This window comes from Vigna radiata, chromosome 5 (assembly GCF_000741045.1).
Source record: "Vigna radiata var. radiata cultivar VC1973A chromosome 5, Vradiata_ver6, whole genome shotgun sequence".
NCBI classification, from domain to species: domain Eukaryota; kingdom Viridiplantae; phylum Streptophyta; class Magnoliopsida; order Fabales; family Fabaceae; genus Vigna; species Vigna radiata.
This window is the reverse complement of record NC_028355.1, coordinates 30,501,436-30,521,666: the sequence shown is the minus strand read 5'-3', so window position 1 is coordinate 30,521,666 and position 20,231 is coordinate 30,501,436. Positions and strand designations below refer to the sequence as shown.

General features: G+C 36.0%; 1 protein-coding gene across 3 annotated transcripts in view; it reads right to left on the bottom strand.

The window, feature by feature from the left end:
- Positions 1 to 2,950: 2,950 nt before the first annotated feature.
- The window catches only part of LOC106762894 (protein RRNAD1), a 28,468-nt gene continuing 11,187 nt past the window's right edge, over positions 2,951 to 20,231 (bottom strand). Inside the window, exons 4-13 of one of the 3 annotated variants that reach the window (XM_014647007.2) lie at positions 18,727 to 18,801; positions 18,468 to 18,548; positions 10,969 to 11,108; positions 10,406 to 10,645; positions 9,932 to 10,106; positions 8,957 to 9,040; positions 8,069 to 8,246; positions 7,539 to 7,744; positions 3,698 to 3,910; positions 2,951 to 3,591 (exon numbers count right to left, since the gene is read on the bottom strand). In XM_014647007.2, the coding sequence (XP_014502493.1) occupies positions 3,707 to 3,910; positions 7,539 to 7,744; positions 8,069 to 8,246; positions 8,957 to 9,040; positions 9,932 to 10,106; positions 10,406 to 10,645; positions 10,969 to 11,108; positions 18,468 to 18,548; positions 18,727 to 18,801 (1,383 nt within the window). In that variant the 3' untranslated portion in view covers positions 2,951 to 3,591; positions 3,698 to 3,706. Of the gene's footprint in view, positions 3,592 to 3,697; positions 3,911 to 7,538; positions 7,745 to 8,068; positions 8,247 to 8,922; positions 9,041 to 9,931; positions 10,107 to 10,405; positions 10,646 to 10,968; positions 11,109 to 18,467; positions 18,549 to 18,726; positions 18,802 to 20,231 lie in introns of those variants that run through there. The other 2 variants (XM_014647008.2, XM_022781383.1) reach the window with 2 other exon arrangements.

Below are 20,231 nucleotides of genomic sequence, written 5' to 3'. Positions count from 1 at the left end.
GAACATGTGCATCATCTAGAAGTGGTTTTGCAGATTTTACAGCATCATCAATTATATGCTAAGTTCTCCAAATGTTCATTTGGAGTAGAGGAAATAGATTATCTTGGTCACACACTCTCAGGTTCTGGGGTTGCTATGGATTATAAAAAAGTGGAGGCAGTTAAAATGTGGCCAAGACCAATTAATCTGAAACAGCTGAGAGGTTTCCTTGGTCTTACAGGTTATTACCGCCGCTTCGTCAAGGGGTATGCCCAAATAGCAGCTCCATTAACAGATTTGTTGAAGAAGAATGCTTTTAAATGGACTGAAACAGCGACCAAGGCTTTTACGCAATTGAAAGAAGCTCTCACTACAGCACCTGTTTTGGCTATACCCAATTTTTCCGCTCCTTTTATTTTGGAAACGGATGCGTCTGGCTTGGGGGTAGGAGNCGTNTTAAGTCAGGNTAATCATCCCATAGCTTATTTCTCAAAGAAATTGTCAGTGAGAATGCAAAGGCAATCTGCATATACACGAGAATTTTATGCGATTACTGAGGCGTTGGCGAAATTTAGACACTATCTTATTGGCCACAAGTTTATTATTAAAANAGATCAAAAGAGTTTAAANGAATTGGTAGAACAACGTTTGCAAACTCCAGAGCAGCAGCAGTGGTTACCGAAGTTTTTGGGCTTTGATTTCACAATTCAATATAAACCGGGAAAGGAGAATGTACCAGCTGATGCGTTATCACGGAGTGTTATGATGGCATGGTCCGAACCAACAAATCAATGGTTTAAAGTGGTGGTTGCAGCAATTCAGAAAGATGTGAGGTTGAAAGAATTATATGATCAATGTTTGGCAGATCCGTTACAGTCCCAAGATTATAGGATTAAGGATGGGTTATTGTTTTGGAAGGGTCGTATCATGTTACCAGTCGAGGAGAATATTATAATTCAGGTGTTATTGGAATTTCATTCTTCAAAGGTAGGAGGACATGCGGGAGTTGCAAAAACCATGGCTAGAATATGTTCTCAATTCTTTTGGCCTGGAATGCAACAGAGGATTCGAAAATTTGTTCGTGAATGTCAAATTTGCCAACAAGCTAAGGTACAACAAGCTTTACCAGCAGGGTTACTTCAGCCTTTGCCAATTCCAGTACATGTTTGGGATGATATAGCAATGGATTTCATCACTTGTTTGCCTATGTCGCATGGATATTCAACAATTATGGTGGTTATAGACCGACTCTCCAAGTTTGGTCATTTCATTCCACTCAAGGCTGAATATTCAAGTAAGATAGTTGCTGAAGCTTTTGTTAACAACATAGTGAAATTATATGGTGTACCTCGTTCCATTGTTTCCGACAGGGACAAAATTTTCATTAGCTCCTTTTGGCAACATCTTTTCAAAGCTCAAGGTACTACATTGGCTATGAGTTCTTCATACCATCCACAATCGGATGGACAGACAGAGGTCTTGAATAAAACCTTAGAAATGTATCTTCGATGCTTCGTTTTTGACAATCCAAAAGGGTGGTATGATATGCTTCCATGGGCCCAATTTTGGTACAATTCTTCTTTGCACCAGAGTATTGGAATGTCACCCTTCAAGGCCTTATATGGTAGAGATCCTCCTACTATCATCAGATATGAAACTGTTTCTACTGATCCAGTTTCTATTCAGGATATGCTCACAGCTAGAGATACACTACTGCAGCAATTGAAATTTAATCTAGCTAAGGCCCAGCAGTACATGAAACAACAAGCAGATAAAAGACGAAGGGATTTTCACTTTGATGTTGGTGATTTGGTACTCGTCAAGTTACAACCTTATAGACAACATTCTGTTGCCTTAAGGAGAAATCAGAAACTAAGTATGCGGTATTTTGGTCCATTTNAAGTNGTAGCCAGGATTGGAAGTGTTGCTTATAAACTTAAGCTTCCTGATATTGCTAAAATTCACCCGGTATTCCACATATCCTTGCTTAAGCCATTTAAGGGTAGTCCCTCACACACCTATTTACCCTTGCCCCTTACAACTAATGAAGTTGGTCCATGTGTTCATCCAATCATTATGAGAAATTCACAACCAGTTCCGCAAGTATTAATTCAATGGGACTCATTTGATATAGCTGCTGCTACTTGGGAGGATGTAAGTGAGATACAAAAATCTTTTCCAGATTTCAACCTTGAGGACAAGGTTGTCTTAAATGGGGGAAGCATTGTAACGTGCAAAGAAAATGAAACCCAAAACAATGCTGAGCTGGATAGGGGAGAAAAGTTAGTTAGACCACAAGGACACATGGCAAGCAATCAGCAAGGAGAAGGNCTGAGGAAAAGCATGAGGTGTAAAAGAAAGAATGTATTTCTAAAAAATTATGTGCTCTGAGGCCATTCATGCGTGTGGTAATATTCCCTCTGACAATTCTGTTACGCTTTCTCTCTTTCTCTTCCTGCAATGTTCTTCTGCCATTTCTTACTTTGAAATGCTTTCTGCCTTTACCAGGTGATATTGTTCCAGAATATATCATTGGTGGAATCTGCTCCTTAAGTGAAATATACCATTATTGGGTGTATTAAAGCTTTACATTCTCTCTTTCAGTTTAAAGTTCAATAAAAACATAGAATTCTACTATTACAGATCTTACTGTTGTGATATTCTGTTTTCATATTCTGCTTCTGGAAGTTATCTGTTTCATAAACAATTTATGTTTAAAGAATATATCCCTAATTTTATTTGAAACAGACATTCTTGCACAAGCACAATCAATCAGTACACAAGTTTATGGTGTGAAAAAAAAATCAAATAAACTCATGCCAAACCGTATTTAAAAAAATTCAAATAACAATTATTTTAAAATCAGTTATGTAAAGTCCATATTTTACTCATAGGAAAACAATGTCATTATTTAGGGAACCAGAAAAAGAGCCGAACAACTTATTAAGCAGCCAATGATCAGCATAAGAGATTGAAACAGAGAAAAGAATAATTAAACTGCTATATCCCTATCTCACATAGAATGTATCAGCTTCCATTACACATATTCAGTTCATACCACTGAACATTGCATCTAGCAATGCACATTGAAAACACTCACTACGCAAGAAATTAGGTCAAAATCCCCATGCTCACAGGAAAGACGCCAAAAAGAATGAAAAACAAAAAATATTTTGGAATCTTAATAATTAATACAAATAAAATGGGCTTAAAATTTTTCTAAGCTTACATCATTTAAATGAATTACCCAGATAGCTACTCAGAACAGTAAATATGATTAATGGCAACCAAGTAACTTCTCATGATGTTAGACACTCAATAACAACCATGATCTGACAAGGCAGAGGCACACCCAAATAACCTTGACCTTCACCTGCGATGATCTTCAGAATATAAAAAAGCTCAAGAATGTCGGGCATGGAATGATTGCAGCATCGTTGCCTTCTCTCATGTGAATTGGGTTTCTCCATCTGAATCAAACAAGTCTAGAATTGGAGTGGGGACAAAGCCGTATTACTTTACATGATGCAACAGATTTAATAATATCAACATGTGGCAAAAATCATCCAACCAAGCCATATTGAGTCATTCCTGCTTATACTGGGATGTTTCCTGCCACAGAAAGACAGTAACAAAATGAAAGGATATCAAAAGGGCTGTAATTGGGTAACGGTAACAAATGCCCGGCATACGTAAAAGAAATGCGCATACTACTTACCTTTCACCATCAGGAAGATCTTAAATCTTTGTCAATCTTTTTTGCAATTACGGCCACATTTCTTGGCGATATGTTTGGATCAAATATCGGCAACAAGCAGGCTTCTAAAGCACTGCCTTGCTCTTGAAGAAACAATAGCCTATCAAGTAGAATAAGAGTTTCCAAAAGAGGTCCTAAAGCGGCTCTTAGAGACCAATAAGGTCCTACAAGGTCCTGTACATCATTGGTAAATAAGTACTATATACTTTTTACTTTAATTATATGTAACCAAAAAGAGATGTGAAATTGTTTTCATTAATAGCAAACATCTCTGTAAATGCAGTTCAAACAAATTATTTTAATTTAAAAAAAAAAACTTAACTTTTTAACCAAAATTGTATGTCCATGATGGTACCAAGAAAACACAGTCACTGAACACATGCTATAACTTAAAACAACATATTCTACAGTCTGTCTATTTATAGATTGCGTTTAAATTTCTCGTTATTGTATCTTGGAATATTAGATTATCTTAGAAGATAATCTTGTGAATGTTTTTTCGTGTTTCATGATTTGTTTTCTTATTAGATTGAGATTAGGAGACTGGAATTAATATGAATAGAAGTTAAGGCTTTGCATCTTGTATCACATCAGTATGCAGAAGACAATATTCTTAGGCTTTATTATTTATTTTCCTCCTCTTCAACCAAGTTCACATACTTTCTACATGAAAATTTCTCGTGCACGTGCTGACCCCTACTCCATCCACCTTCTCAGTCACTTTCCTAGCCTCATAGCGTCCAATCAAAGCCTAGCCTTTTATCACCTCTGTTTGCCACCGTCTCATGGCAGTTCAGTTCCTTGGAAACTGGATTGTGTTTAGTGATAAAATCTGACAACCCTCCATCAGTTTCTTGGGAGTCTCTGTAGTTTGTCGTTGTTTTGTCCACTGGCTATTTTTTCAATAGCATGACTTTAAGGAGATGAGAAGAATCATAAAGTTACATCATCCAGCGGATGATGAGTGTAATATTACTGATGACTTTTTGTCCATCAACAACCAGAGTGACTTATATTAGCTGCAACTTCCCTAGCTTGTCTTAATCCCGAATGCAATGTGCCCATATCTTCCTTCTCCAATAGATGTTGTGGCATCATTGTAGTGTAATTTTAATTCATTCTCTCTTGATATGTATAATTTCAAGATTTTTTGAAGAACGTGCTAAAAGCTGCTTCAAGCAAATAGCTTTTCTGTCAGACCCTACATTTTGCTCAAAAGATGGAGAGAAGCATCTGCATAGTTTTGCAATGTTCTACCATGTTCCAGAGGTGTTGCCAAAGAAGCTACACACACTGAATGCTAAGTCAAGAGCATTTAATGCATCTTGAAGCTTCAAAGAATGCTCAGATGTAAGAAGAAGCAGTATACATAGGATTTGTAATGAGTCTTGTAACAAGAACGAACACAAGAGCTTTAGCTATCCTTAGCCTATGTAGTTGTGAGGAAGAACATTGTTCGTGCTCAAGAGAAACCTAAATAAATGAACATGTTGTTTGTTGGGTGTAACACTCCACCCGTTATCAGGTCGTTATCAGACCATTGACTTCAGATAAGGTAGATTTACAGCAAACTTCAAATAAAGTAGATTTACAGTATATATGTGGGTACAAACCTCACCTTATAAACTAATTTTGTAAGGTTGAGTTAGGTTTAAAAGTCTACTTCTTAACACATGACATCTTTTAGTGAGCAATCTAGTAATCTTTTTAGATAATTTCTTTTTAAACGTTTTGGTTTAAGTCAAAACCAAAACTTAGTCTTAGTTAGGAGTGATTGTGTTAGGACACAACCTCCTATTACAGAGGTCTTTTAAAGAAGAAACAAGGAAAAAGGAAAATATAGTTGGGGTTGAAGGGCAATTACATATAAATAGGTGTTTTCGAGTCTAGGGGAGTGGAGGACAGGAATAGTTTTGTTGTAGAAGGTTGTTGGACCCAGTAGATGTATTGTGAACATTGTGCAATTGAAAGAAAGAAAAAACTCATTTTTTCCATTTGAGAATTTCTTTTGGAAGAGCTTTTGATCTAGTTTCTATAAACGAGTATCAGAGCTTGATTCTAGCTCGGTGGATATTCCTACTTTTGAGGGAGAGGATGCTATTTTCGGCTTAGAGGGGTACAAGAGCAAGAAAAAATGGAAGTCGTTATGGTGGGAATGGAAGGTAATGTTTTCTTGGTTTCACTAATGGGAAACATGCAACCCAAACCAGTCTTGGGTTTGATTTCAATAACTTACTTATCCAAAGGTTTCAACTAGTTTCTATGGGAGATCCTTTTGAGTTTGTTGGAAGTTCCACATTGACTAGAAACAAGAGCTACACGCGCTTGCGACAATTGCAGCACGTGGCACTCAGGAGGCTCTGGCGACCTTGTCTGTAACGGCAACGGCGAGTGGGTCTCGCCGGAACTATGCTCCTGGGCTACACGTGCCGGTGGTGGCGCGTGGCAGAGCATGGTGGCTTCTTTCTCGAAGCGATTTCCGATGTTGTGATCACCAGAGTTGGGTGCACCTTTCTGTCCTATCAACGACCCCAATCGGCTATGGCGGCAGTCGTGGTGGTTGGACAACGGCAATGGTGGCTACTGTTGCAACGAAAACGGATTCTCCCAAGATCGGGAGCTCTGATACCAACTTGAAAAAGAGAATTATTTTATTATTTTCATTCATGGTAATTATATTCTCCTTACCTCTTTTTGTAGCAATCCAATCTTCTAGAAAGGGGAAATAAGGAAACAAAATAATCTAGAAGATCATACACACATTTTCTCTAATTACGAAGATTCTATAGATATTTTCTCTAATAGAGAAAATTCTGTAGATATTTTCTCTAATTACAACAATCATGTAGATTTTAAACTTATCTCAAATTCAAAAATCCAACTTGTAGGGTAAAGTTTGCATCCATTTAAATGTCAATTTTATCATATCTCTAGTTGATGAGATCTCCAACATGATGCATGAGGATAAGGAAATGGATACAATCACTCAAAATATGTGATAGGATATAATGTGAGGAAACAGATTAAGAAGTAGTTATGAGTTAGGTTGTTAGGGTGAGTGAGGTTTCCCTTATACAGTTGAGGGGGTCCTAGTATGCAGGGGACTTTTGAGGGATAACTTTGTAGATTGAGCTTTAGCTCTCTATAAAGGGGAAACCCTTGGAGGAGAGAGTGCTCTCCTATTTTTGTGTTCTTTTCGTTCTATATAATAAAGAATATTACTCTTGTTTCTCTTTTCAATTCTGGTTTCCTAACAATATGTCTGTCTTCTAACAATTCTCTACAATTGTAGATGTCTTCCTGCACCAAGCCTAATTCCTCCACTGGGGCTGCTGCTGTGAGTCGGGATTTTTACCAAAGTCCTCACTAAACATACAAACCATCACAATTTGCCACCAGAACATACCATTCACCACATTAAATATGAATTAAGTTTCAAAAAGAGAAAATATCTGAAACCTAACTAATCTAAGTAATAGTGAAGTAAAAGCAACTAACATAAAAAAAAAACGTGTAATATAAGTTCTTAAACTATAAAATGCACTCAAAACATTGTTGCCTATAGTCAAAAGTTAGGCATTCTCCACCCAGCAATTATTCATTTCAATTACTGAGACTCTCACAGCACCAATTCAAATCCTATTGATTATAATAATATTTTAAAGTAGCAAAACAGAAAACCGTATACAAGCAACAAGAAAACTGCAATAAAAAAATACAGTACTAGACAGAATAAAGAAAAGATTTCCTATCTCTAAAATGACAATAGGTTGAATAACAAAATAAATTGAAATTGACATACAGCAAATGGTTCTGCTTCCTTCCATATGCCTTTAAGGTTTATATCGTGTGAATGTTTAATTCCAAGATGCGACAATCCAGACTGACAGAAATTCTCAAAATGTAAAAATTTGCCATCGGATTTAATCCCTTCACTTCCAGCCCTTTCACTACAAGGAATTTCACTAGGTAAGTTCTGTATCGCTGATATTGAACCCAAAGTCCAGTCTGTAACACATTGAAAAAGCACAGTACCAGATGACGTTATTTTAATTGAACAAGATCAAGAAGACCTTAGACTGGTCTTCAGTTTCAGACAAGGATTACCAAGTTTTATTTATTAAATAATTAAAAGTTATAAAGACGAGAGAAGCAAATACAAAGAACAAACTAAAGATATCCTCCCATAAGAGAAAATAAAAATAAGAGAAGTAAACAGCCAAGACAAACCAATGAGCTAAGTAAAGAGCCAGCTGGGATGCTTCTAAAGGGGTTCTCAATCATAACAGTCATAAATTGTAAAAAACAATAAAGATTCAAAATTTCAAATACCAGTCTCTGATACTAAAGGAGCATTGGGAGGGAACTTTTGTGTCGTGTGGCAAGTACTTCCTTTAAGATGCAGCTGGGATTCTGCAGATCTCCTCTGATGTCGCCGACGAAGAGCCTTCCCTTTACGCCCAATTGAAGGAGTACTCATCACAATTTCGGGATAATATTTAGAAAGAACCTTCAGGTACAATATATATTTATAATTAACAGGGGACATTGTGAATTAGGGGTAGATCCAATGTTAATAAAGAATCATTGAAAAAACAGGTGTTATATCCACCAATTGTAGCACAATGCATTAGTAGAATGAATATTATTCTCAGATGGTGGACAAAGTCTAACTCAACATCACAATCAACCTCACAAAACAGATTTTATGGTGAATTCTTGACCCACTTGTATATTATATTTGGTCATATCTCTAGTCTTTGTAGGACTCCCCACACCCCCTCACAAGATAGGTCCAACAACCCTAGTTAGGATCGACTCTAGTACCCTCTTAGAAAGTATACCCATTGTCAATGTGGGCTCTCAAACAAGTATAACACACACACACATATAAAACTATAAAGCTTGGGTTCAACTCATTTAAATAATCCAAGCCTAATTGAAAGTTCGTGTTTGTTTATTTAACTAACAAATGAGCTTGAACGAGACATTAACAAAACAAACCCAAATAGTTCAAGAGTAGCTTGGCTCATTTGCAGCTCTATGATAGACAGTGAAAACTAGAATGAATAAAGAATTCATGCCTTTGCATGATTTCATTCATGTACATTAATGAAGGTAGCTATCCACACTTTTTGCTAAAATTTTAAATTAATAAGATGAAGAGGATTGAAAAGGTAAGTTACCATTTAAAAATACAAAAACAAAGTTATTTGGTACCATTTGAAAAGCAGCCCGAAAAGCATGCAGCTCAAAGTTGTGAATGCCAGCATGCATGTCCAAGCTCCTCCACCTCTCTGCACTCTAACAGGATAAACATAGACAGTGAAATAAATTTCTCTCACATGACTTAATCAAGAAAACTTCAATGTCACATACAATTAGCAAATAGTAAATTTACAAAAAGCAGATTGTGGATAAAAGTTGTGACCAATTTACATGCAAGTGCCTATTTGTTTCTAAATTAGCTACAATAGAGGGTTATACATATAATTTAAAGATACTGACAAATTTTGCAAAGTATGGCAGTGTATTTTAAAAGGCCCAAGGATTCCTAATGGCATTATGTTACAAATATTTAGTTGTTTAATGTAACTTCTTTCTTGTAAATCATACCTAGGATGTTTAATGGAATAAATTTATATTTGAAGCCCTCTGTGTGTACAACTTCATCGTATCAAATAAAATTGTTCCTGTCAGTCAGTATAGTAGCTGGTTATAATTTTGCACTAACTGTTTTAGTTAGTTAGTTGCCCGTTACAACTGTCATGATTTGTGGTTACATGTTCAATACAGTAAGTGGCACAATAGGTAAAGGCAGAGGGAAACCAACAAAGGATAAACAATTGAAAAGGATCTAGACCAGAAATCAATAACTTGTCTATAAAAAGGACTTACGACAATATCTGGTGTGATTTGATCTATGTAGTTCTCAATTGAAGAGGATAGACCAGAAATCAATAACTTGTCTATAAACATGATTTAAGACAATATCTGGTGTCATTTGATCTATATAGCTCACCTCCCCTAAGAAGGAAGCTTGGTTGTATTGTATTTCTTATAAAGAAACACACATTCTTAAAAAAATAATTAAAAAAAAAGAGTATGTTCAATTTCCAATCCCTAAGAAGCTACTTGCCAAGAGACTTGTTAAATGTTGACACCATTTACCAGGTCAAAGTTAAGATCAAGTACCTGGCAAGCCAGATCACGTGCACTTTTTCCAAGTGAGAAGCTAGTGGATCTTACAGCATGACTCATTGGAAATCCACACTGAGATTCACCATCCTCTATCCTTTCTTCAGATAATAAATTGTAACAGCAACCGAGACTAACAACAGCTTTAACATCTTTACACTCTAAGAAAGTCCTAAAAAAATGAATCCAAGTGTTACAAGCATGCAGAATACGGATAATATAGATTATATAATAAAGTAACATACAAAGAAACACCAGCAATGTCATAAAACCATTGGTTAATCATTAAATTTTTTACACTGGGTGATACAAATAATAAAGTTAATGAAGTAAATAAATGTGAAAGATTTCAGTCTATGACATCCTATACTTATTTTGGGACAACCCAGAAAAAAACCCAGTCCAATTAAAGAAACTATAAACAATTTAGTTAAAAGCTATGGTTGAAAGAAAACACGTTTTGAAACTCACTTTAGCATAGTCACTGAAAGGTCACCGCAGGCATGAAGGCCAGCCAGAACAATTGAAGACTTTTTGTTTGCATAGCTATGCCAATGAAGTTTCCCTAGATCTTCTTGATTTTCTGCCTTTAAACTGGATTGCTCAAGATCATCTCCAGTCAAAGATATTTCAACCAAGGTTTTTAATGAGTCAATGGACAATACGTTACATGTGATTGTCCTCGGCACATTTAAACTCCGAATGCCTGATCTAGAGCAAAACAAATAAGCACAAACAAATTCTCACAATGACAATAATTAACTGCCAGATGCTGAAATAAAAATCACAATGAGGTCAACTTTAAACAAATACATAAGGTTTATCTGAACTACTATTGTCGTCCCCAACACATACTAACATCCCCACGTTGATTTTTTTTATTTCAAATAATAAATTCATAATGTGAAAATCAAAGCTTACGATATAAAACTGACCTGCAAAATGTTCACTTCTTGTCTTATCATATAGTCAAACATTTACTCTCTACTATAAGGTCACATTATAGTAAATAAGATGAATATTGAAGAACATACCCAGATTTTATCATCTGTGATGTATAGTATTTTTTAATCCGTTCTGCCCGTGCATCAGTAACCCTCCCATGATGAGAACAAGCATCAATTGCAATGACAGGATATTGATACTGAAAGCCAAGTACTTGTGCAAGATAACCCTAAAAACATAAAATAATATGCATCACATATAAATAAAAAGAAAAAAAGTATAGTTTAAATAAGTAAGCAAAAAGAAGCAAATTAAGGCAACAAAATTATCCATAGGCAAGAAAATTTTACAAAACTTCTCAATCAATATACAGAATTTCATCTCTGATAAGAACAGATCTGACAGAGACAGTAGAGAAGACAAAAACTATCACTAAATGAAGTTACAAATTGAGCTTGTTGTGAAAAAATAGACTTCCATTTTGTTAGAGAAAAGGAGAATGATAGAGTACGGAAGGTTTATTATAGAAGGAACGATAAATGAAGGAGTGTGTCAGTGGAAAAGTGTTTTGAAATAGTTAAATGAAGCAGTGTGTCAGTAGGAGTAAATAAAGAGGTGTGTGGGTGGGAAAGTGCTTTGGAACGGTTTCCGTGGGGAGTTGGTCTATATATTCAGACCAATCATATTCTTTGAGCAGACTGTTCTTTTGAACTTAGTTGTAAACGAGTGTTAATTTGTCTGAAAAGATTGAGTTTCCTTTGTATTCTTTTTCTGTTTTTTTCAAGCAATAGAGATAGAACGAACATCAAACCAAATCTTGGAAGTGGAAAAGGAGAGCATCTTAGAAGTGGAGAAGAGAACATCATGGAGTGGGAGCCACCATGCACTTTTGGAGGAGAGAGAATGCACCTTTTTTATGATTTTGTGATGGCACATCCCCTAGCCATGACCAAGCACATTCAAGAAGATTCATGTAACTAGTGAATCACTAAATATTAAAAAACATCAACAATTTGATGGACCAGATCAAATTATCATAGGAAATGGTGCAGGTCTAAGAATTTAACAGTGATGGTACTTCTTCATTTGTGTCCTCTTATAATCCTAAAGTCTTGTTTCAATTACATATTTGTTCCATGTTCCTTCGCTAACTAAAAATCTGTTGTGTTAGTCAGTTTGCAAAGGATAACTGTGTTTTTTGAGTTTCATTCTGACAAGTGTTTTGTCAAATCTCAGGGGACCAATAGTATTCTGCATGGTGTTGTTGGTGCTGATGGCTTATAATATTCACAATTTTTAGCTGCAGTCTCTTCCTGCTTCAATAAATACTGAATCTAGAAATGTCAATAAGTCTAGCTTTTTAAATAACAATGCTCAGTTGTGGCATAATAGATTAGGGCATCCTAGCTCTCATGTAATGCAACTTGTCTTTAAACATTGTAATATTTCTGTGTCTACTATGAATAAATCCAGTTTATGTGCTTCCTGTTGTGCTGGAAAATCTCATCGACTTCCTTCTTCAGATTCTAGTTCTGCATATTCTCCTTTAGAACTTATTTTTACAGATTTGTGGGGTCCTGCTCATATTTCGTCTTATGCAGGTTATAAATACTACGTTTCATTTGTTGATGCCTTTTCTCTTTCCCCTCAAAAATAAATCTGACACTGTTTTTCAAACTTTCAAGAAAAAGGTTGAGTTGCAATTAACACTAAATTAAGAGTGTTCAATTTGATTGGGGTGGTGAACACCGTTCATTTACTAATTTTCTAACTGATCAGGGCATTGTTCATAGACTTATTTGCCGGCACACTCATCATCAAAATGGCATTGTTGAATGTAAGCATAGACACATTGTTGAATTAGGACTTACATTGTTCCATCATGTCTCTCTTCCTTTACAGTTTTGGGATTATGCATTTGTTACTGTTGTTTATCTCATCAAATAGACTTCCCACGTCTTCTCTAAACTTTGCCATTCCATATTCTGTTTTATTTCATAAAACTCCTGATTTTCATTTTCTAAAAGCTTTTAGGTGTTCCTGTTTTCCTCTCTTAAGGCCATATCACACTCATAAACTGGGTTTTAAGTCTAAAGAGTGTCTTTTCTTAGGATATTCTCAGTTGCACGAGGGCTATAAATGTCTCTCTTCCAGTGGCCGTATCTTCATCTCAAAAGATGTTTTGTTTGATGAATAGAGATTTCCTTATTCTCATTTGTTTCCCACAGCATTTAATCCCATTAGTGATGTTGGTCACTACTTTAATTTAAATCCTAATCTTTCTTCACCCTCACCAACCAGCACTTCCTGCATCTCATGTTCCTGATGTTTCTCAGTCTCGCTCTTATTCTTTTACCTCTTACTGCCACCTCTCTTATTTTTTTACCTTACTGCTGCAGTAAAACATAATTAACCTAAACTAATACATTCAATCTCCTCTATTTTGCCTTTTCCCAAGTTACTTCCACCAACAGCCACCAGGGGTCGCAGGCACCTTCAAGTCTGTTATTTTTTACAATTTAAATTTTTTTTTTCTACTTCTCCACTTTCACTATAATTATTTTTTCAAAAAGTATACCTATTTTCCAGCAACAGTAATGGCCAAATAGTCAGGACACTTCAAGAACATCTCAGAAGTGACCCAGGTTGGTAACAATGTCACCCGATGGATGAATCAAATTTAAATATTTTTAACTATTGTGGGAAAGTTATGAAAGGAGGAGTTACTAGAGCAAAAGAACATCTAACGGGAAAGAAGGGCAGTGTTGTTGCTTGCACCAAGACTCCGAAAAATGTGAGAGAATAACTTTGGAAATTATATAAAGAAAAACAGACAGTTCTTCCGTCAATCCTAGATATAGTGCAGTCAATGATAATCATGAGTGAAGATGAAGTTGAAATTTCCACTACTAGTAATGATAAAGGGAGAAATAGTAGTGGAAGAAAAGGACCAATGGATATGTTCTGTAGAAATCCAGCTTCTGCAATAGAGAAGAGAAAAAAGGAAAAACTCAGGCAAGCTAACATCAAAGAGGCATGTGACAAAAATTTAAAGGCCTCACTTTATCAATATATTGCTCGATTTTGGTACCAAGCAGGCTTGTCATTCAACCTTGTGAGGTTGAAAAGTTTTCAAGATATGATTATGCCATAGGTGCTTATGGACCTAATTTACCTGCTCCTTCTTATCATGAAATCAGAGTTCCACTTCTCAACAAGGAAGTTAAGCACACTGAGAAGTTGTTGCAGGATCATAAATTGCAGTGGAGCAGACATGGCTATTCTATTATGTCAGATGCATGGACTGACCGAAAGCAACGATGCTTGCTTGATTAACTTTTTGGTCAGCTCCCCTGCAAGATAATATTTGTCAAGTCCATTGATGGTTTAAACTTTGTGAAGACAGGAGAAAAACTATTTGAGATGCTTGATTCCCTTGAGCAGGAAATTGAAGAAGAAAATGTCGTTCAAGTTATAACAGATAATGGGAGAAAATGTGTTGGCTGGTAAGTTGTTGGAAGAGAAAAGACCCCCTCTCTATTGGAATCCTTGTGCTACCATTGTATAGGTTTTCTATTTGAAGACATTGGAAAGCTTCCTTTGATAAAGAAGACAATTCAAAGAGGAGTTAGTCTTGTTGGCTTTATCTATAGCCATTCTAGTACCTTGAGTTTGTTGAAACAATTTACAAATAAAGAGGAATTAATAAGACATGTTGTTACAAGGTTTGCTACTTCTTATTTATCATTACAAAGATTGCACCAAGAGAAGGGAAATTTGAGAAAGATGTTCACTTATGATGAATGGAGCAATAACAAGCTATCTAAGGAAGCTAAGGGGAGGGAGGCTTCGAAAATTGTTCTTAGGCCTTCATTTTGGAATTATGTCGTATTTACTCTCCAAGTCATGGCTCTTCTTGTTCATGTGGTTCGTCTAGTGGATGGGAAAGAAAAGCAACTATGGGCTATATATATGAAGCAATGGAAAAAGCCAAGGAAACAATAATGAAGTCGCTCAACAACAATGAAAGTAAATACAATGATGTATTTCCAATCATTGATAATAGATGGACATGTCCACTACATCACCCCTTACATGCAGCTAGTCACTTTTTGAACCCAGAGTTATTTCATTCCAACCCAGACATGGAAAATGATTTCAAAGTTACAAATGGATTATATGCTTGCATCAGGAGGTTGGTGCCAAGTAAAGATGTGCAGCAAAATATTTTACCTGAATTGTCTCTTTAGAATAGTGTAAGTGGACTCTTTGGTGATGATTTTGCAAAAGAATCAAGGAAGACCACAGCCCTAGGTGAGACACGTAACGCTTTCTAAATTGTGCTAAGATATAATGGTTACATTCTAAGTTACTTTCATTGCTTTTGTAACTCAATGGCGGAAGAATTATGAGCATGCAGCTCCCAACTTACAAAAGCTAGCAATCAAGATTTTAAGTTTGACATGTAGTTCATCAGGATGTTACCGGAATTGGGGTGTTTTTGAGAAGATAATAAGACATGACTAATTTCGTTATTATCTTATTTGTAGAGTGTAGAAAGAAATTAATTCACATAGTACTTATTCATAATGCAAATTCATTCAAAGAAAAGGAATAGGCTGCTGGACCACAAAAGGTTGCATGATTTGGTTTGCATAAATTATAATCTACAACTTGTTCAAAGATACAATATTAGGGATGAAATAGACCCTTATGTATTGAACGACATTGATGAATGCAATGAGTGTTAAGTGGGAGAAGTTGATGACAACGATAATGGAGAGGGGGGAAATGAATTGGTATTTTATGATGATCCCACTCTTAATTGTGCCACTATTTATGAAGCTTCAGGTATTGGAGAACCAAGAGTTTATACAAGGAGACAAGCAACCAATAAAAGAAAGCAACCATAAATTGGTGGTATAGTTATTGGATTTTCCCATGCTTCTAAGAAAGGTTCAAGTGCACCTCCAACCCCAACACCAACAGGGAAGTGTAAATAGAAGGCTCAAGTTGGGATTCAAAATGAATTGCATGATAATTCTGATTCCAAGTTTGAAAGATTACTTAACTTTGACAAGAGTCTCTCAAAAGGGGAAGAGGAGGAGGGATATGCCCCATTGGATGATAATATTGAAGAAAATTATGTCGGGATTGAAGATGAATCTGATGATTAGAAACTTAATACATTCATTTTATGATTTGTTGTTATATTATGTTTTGAACTTTAAATTTGTGGTGTTTTGATATGATATTATTATTTGAACTTTTAGACATAATATCATTACTTTGCATTAGAATTATATGTGGTGGTATTATATTTCTTTTGACCGCAACATTTCCGCCATAACCCGTTAGGGTTTCCTTTATAACTATAAAGGATTTTTGGGTCACCGATATTTTACGTTATCATATATCGATAACACTGATTCTCACATCCATCCTTCATTATTGTTACTCACAGTTGTTGTACCTTCCAAGTTTTCTCAGGCCATTAAAATTCCTCACTAGGCTGCTGCTATGAAGTCAGAATATGAGGCTCTTATCCATCAACACACCTGGGATTTGGTGCTACTACTTCATGGTCATCAGGTTGTTGTAAATGGGATTTTGCATCAAACAAAGCCCTAGTAGTAGTATAAACAAGTACAAAGCTCATCCGGTTGCCAAAGGCTTTACTCAAGTTCCTAGTTTTTTATTATAAAGAAACCATTTCTCCAGTTATCAAACCTCTAACCATTAGACTTATTCTCACTCAGGCTTTAACATATGGTTGGGATCTCTTTCATTTGGATGTCAACAATGTCTTCTTCCATGGTTATCAAACTATAAAGTTAACTCTTAAACTCGTACAAGTTTATGTTTCCAGACATGGCTTCCGAATTAACTCGGAAGTAAACTCGTTTTCTGTATAAACTCGGTAGAATCAACTGTGAAATTGGTAGGATTGTGCAGAATCGCAAGTTTGGAGCGATTCTGCAAGCTTGAAAGGGGAACAATTAAGAAAAACGAGGTCGTTTGGGGTTTAGGGTTTCATGATCTGATTGTCACTATCTCTCGCGCCCCTCTGTCTCTCTCCATGGCCATCGCCATCGCCTTGCCTCCTTCAGGTCGCCGTCGTGTGCGCTCGATCGCATTTCGTTCACACTCCATCTACGCTTCGTTCGTGGCTGTCGTCATGTTTGTTTTGCACTCGCCGTCGCGCCTATTGTCACACTCGCCGCCGCGTCTACCGTCACGCTTGCCGCTGCGCATACTAGTCTCGCCTCCTTCCTTCCCAACTGCGTCACTCACTGTTGAGTGAATTTTATTTTTTTTAACAAAGTCATGAGCTGAGCACTGTTTGGTTTATAATAGGTAAAAGAAATTGTTTTTCTAAACAATAAAACCTAAGTCCTTGCCACTGCTACAATTCTCTTTTTACTATATATTTGATGAAATGCATCAAAATTAATGACAATAATCTAAGTATTTATATTTTACAATATTTACTTTTATGAACAATATATCTATAAATTTTATTTATTTAAAGTTATATAATTTTGTAGACTTATTTGAATTAAGATATTATTTATATAATTTTTTTCATCTGAAGTAAACTCTTACGAGTCGAGTTTACAAGTCGAGTTGACGAGTCGAGTTTACTCGACTTTCACGAGTTTACGTAAACTCTCAAATTTGATAACCTTGCCTTATTCAATGGGTTCCTGAATTGTTTTTATGAGCCAACCCCCTGGTTTTCAGGCTTCTGATAAGACTTTGGTTTGTTGCCTAAACAAAGCAATTTATGGCCTGAAACAGGTGCCTCAGCAGTGGTTTGACAAGCTCCAATCCACCCTTATTTCTCTTGGTTTCTACTCCACCAAATTTGATCCCTCTTTATTTTACTGCACTCAACATGGTCAAACTTACATCTTGGTGTATGTTGACGACATTATTATCACAGGCACTTCCACTCCGCTTATTCAGCAGCTCACTCACCATTTGTAGAGCAATTTCTCCCTCAAAAATCTTGGCAGACTTGATTATTTTTTAGGTATCGAGATTAATTATGAGGAATTGAGGCAACTATCACTGCATCTGTTGATTTTAAAAGAGAATTACTTTTAACCATGCCATATCCCTTGATTTGTCAAACATACTATTAGAAGTCCCACATCGACTAGAGATAAGGCCAATTCATAGTATATAAGTGGGTGCAAACCTCACTTTACAAGCCGGTTTTGTAGGGTTGAGTTAGGCTTAAAGTTCACTTCTAACATGGTATCAGAGTCATCGTTAAAGTCTATCCTAACAATATTTGTTGTTTGTTGGGCATATTGTTTCACCCGCTATCGGGCCGCTATTGGACCACCCATTAATGTCTAGTCCCACGCTCGAGATATATATACCTCAGCGTGAGGGAGGTGTGTTGGAAGTCCCACATCGACTAGAGATAAGGTCAATTTATAGTATATAAGTGGGTTCAAACCTCACCTTACAAGCCGGTTTTGTAGAATTGAGTTAGGCTTAAAATCCACTTCTAACACATACATAGGATTTGTATCTACTTTAACATAATTGTAAGCAAAAGAAAATGAATCTACACCTGACCAGCACCAACATCAGCAATGGCATCAGCTTTCACACTGTTTGCAACTGTACTTATAACTGCAGAAAGAATTTCTACCTGCACACATGAAAATCTTCTTAAATGATATATTGAAATGCAACCAATTTATTGATCAAAATGAAAATGGCATCCACAACTAAAAATTCGTTTGCCAAAAATCTCATCCCAAAGAGAACCTTGACCTTGTAAATTCTTTGGGAAGACAATTGTAAAAATTTGATAGTCGAGGACTCACTTCATGTTTTTTCTTTACATTCATGCCCTGGGCAAGAACACTATTAAGTGAAGTCATCTGCAAGCCAGGTATTGCCTGCAAATATAGAACAAAATTGATATGAATCAAGATTATGACATACAAAACCTTCTCGAGCAGAAATCTGAAACAAATATAGCTTATGTTCAAAAAGTATATAAGATCTTTAAAATGATTTTCCTACTTGATTATTTCAAACCCGCATAGATTGACATAGAGCAAAAATAAAGGCCAAAAGTTGGTCATATAAAATAAATTGTGCAAAGGCATCATAATATAAATAACATGAAGGATTGCACTTCAAGGATCGAAATAACCAATAAATTGAAGGTTCAATAATACTTAGTCTTAGAATTTAGGTTTGGATCTGACTCAATCTCCACAAAACTAACTTATAAGATGAGGGTTTTCTAAGCTTTATAAGTTCAACTTAATAACTATCCTTAATTAATGTAGGACTAAATCACCACCCTTGAGGTTGCAATTAAGGGAACCCCAAAGAGACTGGAACTAAGGAGGGATAGGGTTATTAAAACTAAGATGGTTTTCTGATGTGAATATAGATAGGGCAAGGATGAAGAGATTAAAAGAGTGACAAGAAGCATAAAAAGACATAGCATAGATTTTATGGCTTGTATTTTGGCCTTTAGTAGCATAGGTTGTTCATAGGCTTGTATTTATTGCCTTTCTAGTTTCTTTTTTAGTTTGGTTGTAGAGAAGCTTATATATTCTTCTTTTCTTTAAAGTACAAGCAATGTGGAACTTCACATATCTTGGACTTAAAAAAAGAAGAATAAATAAGTTTTCCTCCTTTAGTTTGCTTGTAATGCAAGTTACCTCTTGTATAGTTTTAGTTATGGACTTTAGGCTACTTAGGTAGCTTATATACCTTTCAGGTGATGTAGAATTAAGAGATGTGGGACCTAAAACCTGTTTTTGATGATACATTTCAGATTTAAGGTCTTTAAGTCCCACATCCCTTAGTTTACTCAACTTACTTGTTGGAAGTCTCACATCGACTATAGATAAAACCAATTCATAGTATATAAGTGGGTGCAAACCTCACCTTACAAGCCAGTTTTGTGGGGTTGAGTTAGGTTTAAAGTCCACTTCTAACATGGTATCAGAGACATCGTTAAAGCCTAACCTAGTGATATTGGTTGTTTGTTAGGCATATTGTTCCATCAGCTATCGGACCACCCATTAATGTCTAATCCCACACTAGAGATGTATATACCTCGGCGTGAGGGGGGTGTGTTGGAAATCTCATATCGACTAGAGATAAGGCCAATTCATAGTATATAAGTGGGTGCAAACCTCACCTTACAAGCCGGTTTTGTGGGGTTGAGTTAGGCTTAAAGTTCACTTCTAACACTACTTCCTGTCTTACAACTATATAAGCAACCTAAGACCTCCTTTGTAACATACACCTTAAGATTTGAGTATAAAGAATGTTTTGCATTCAATTGCATTACTTCTTTGAGATA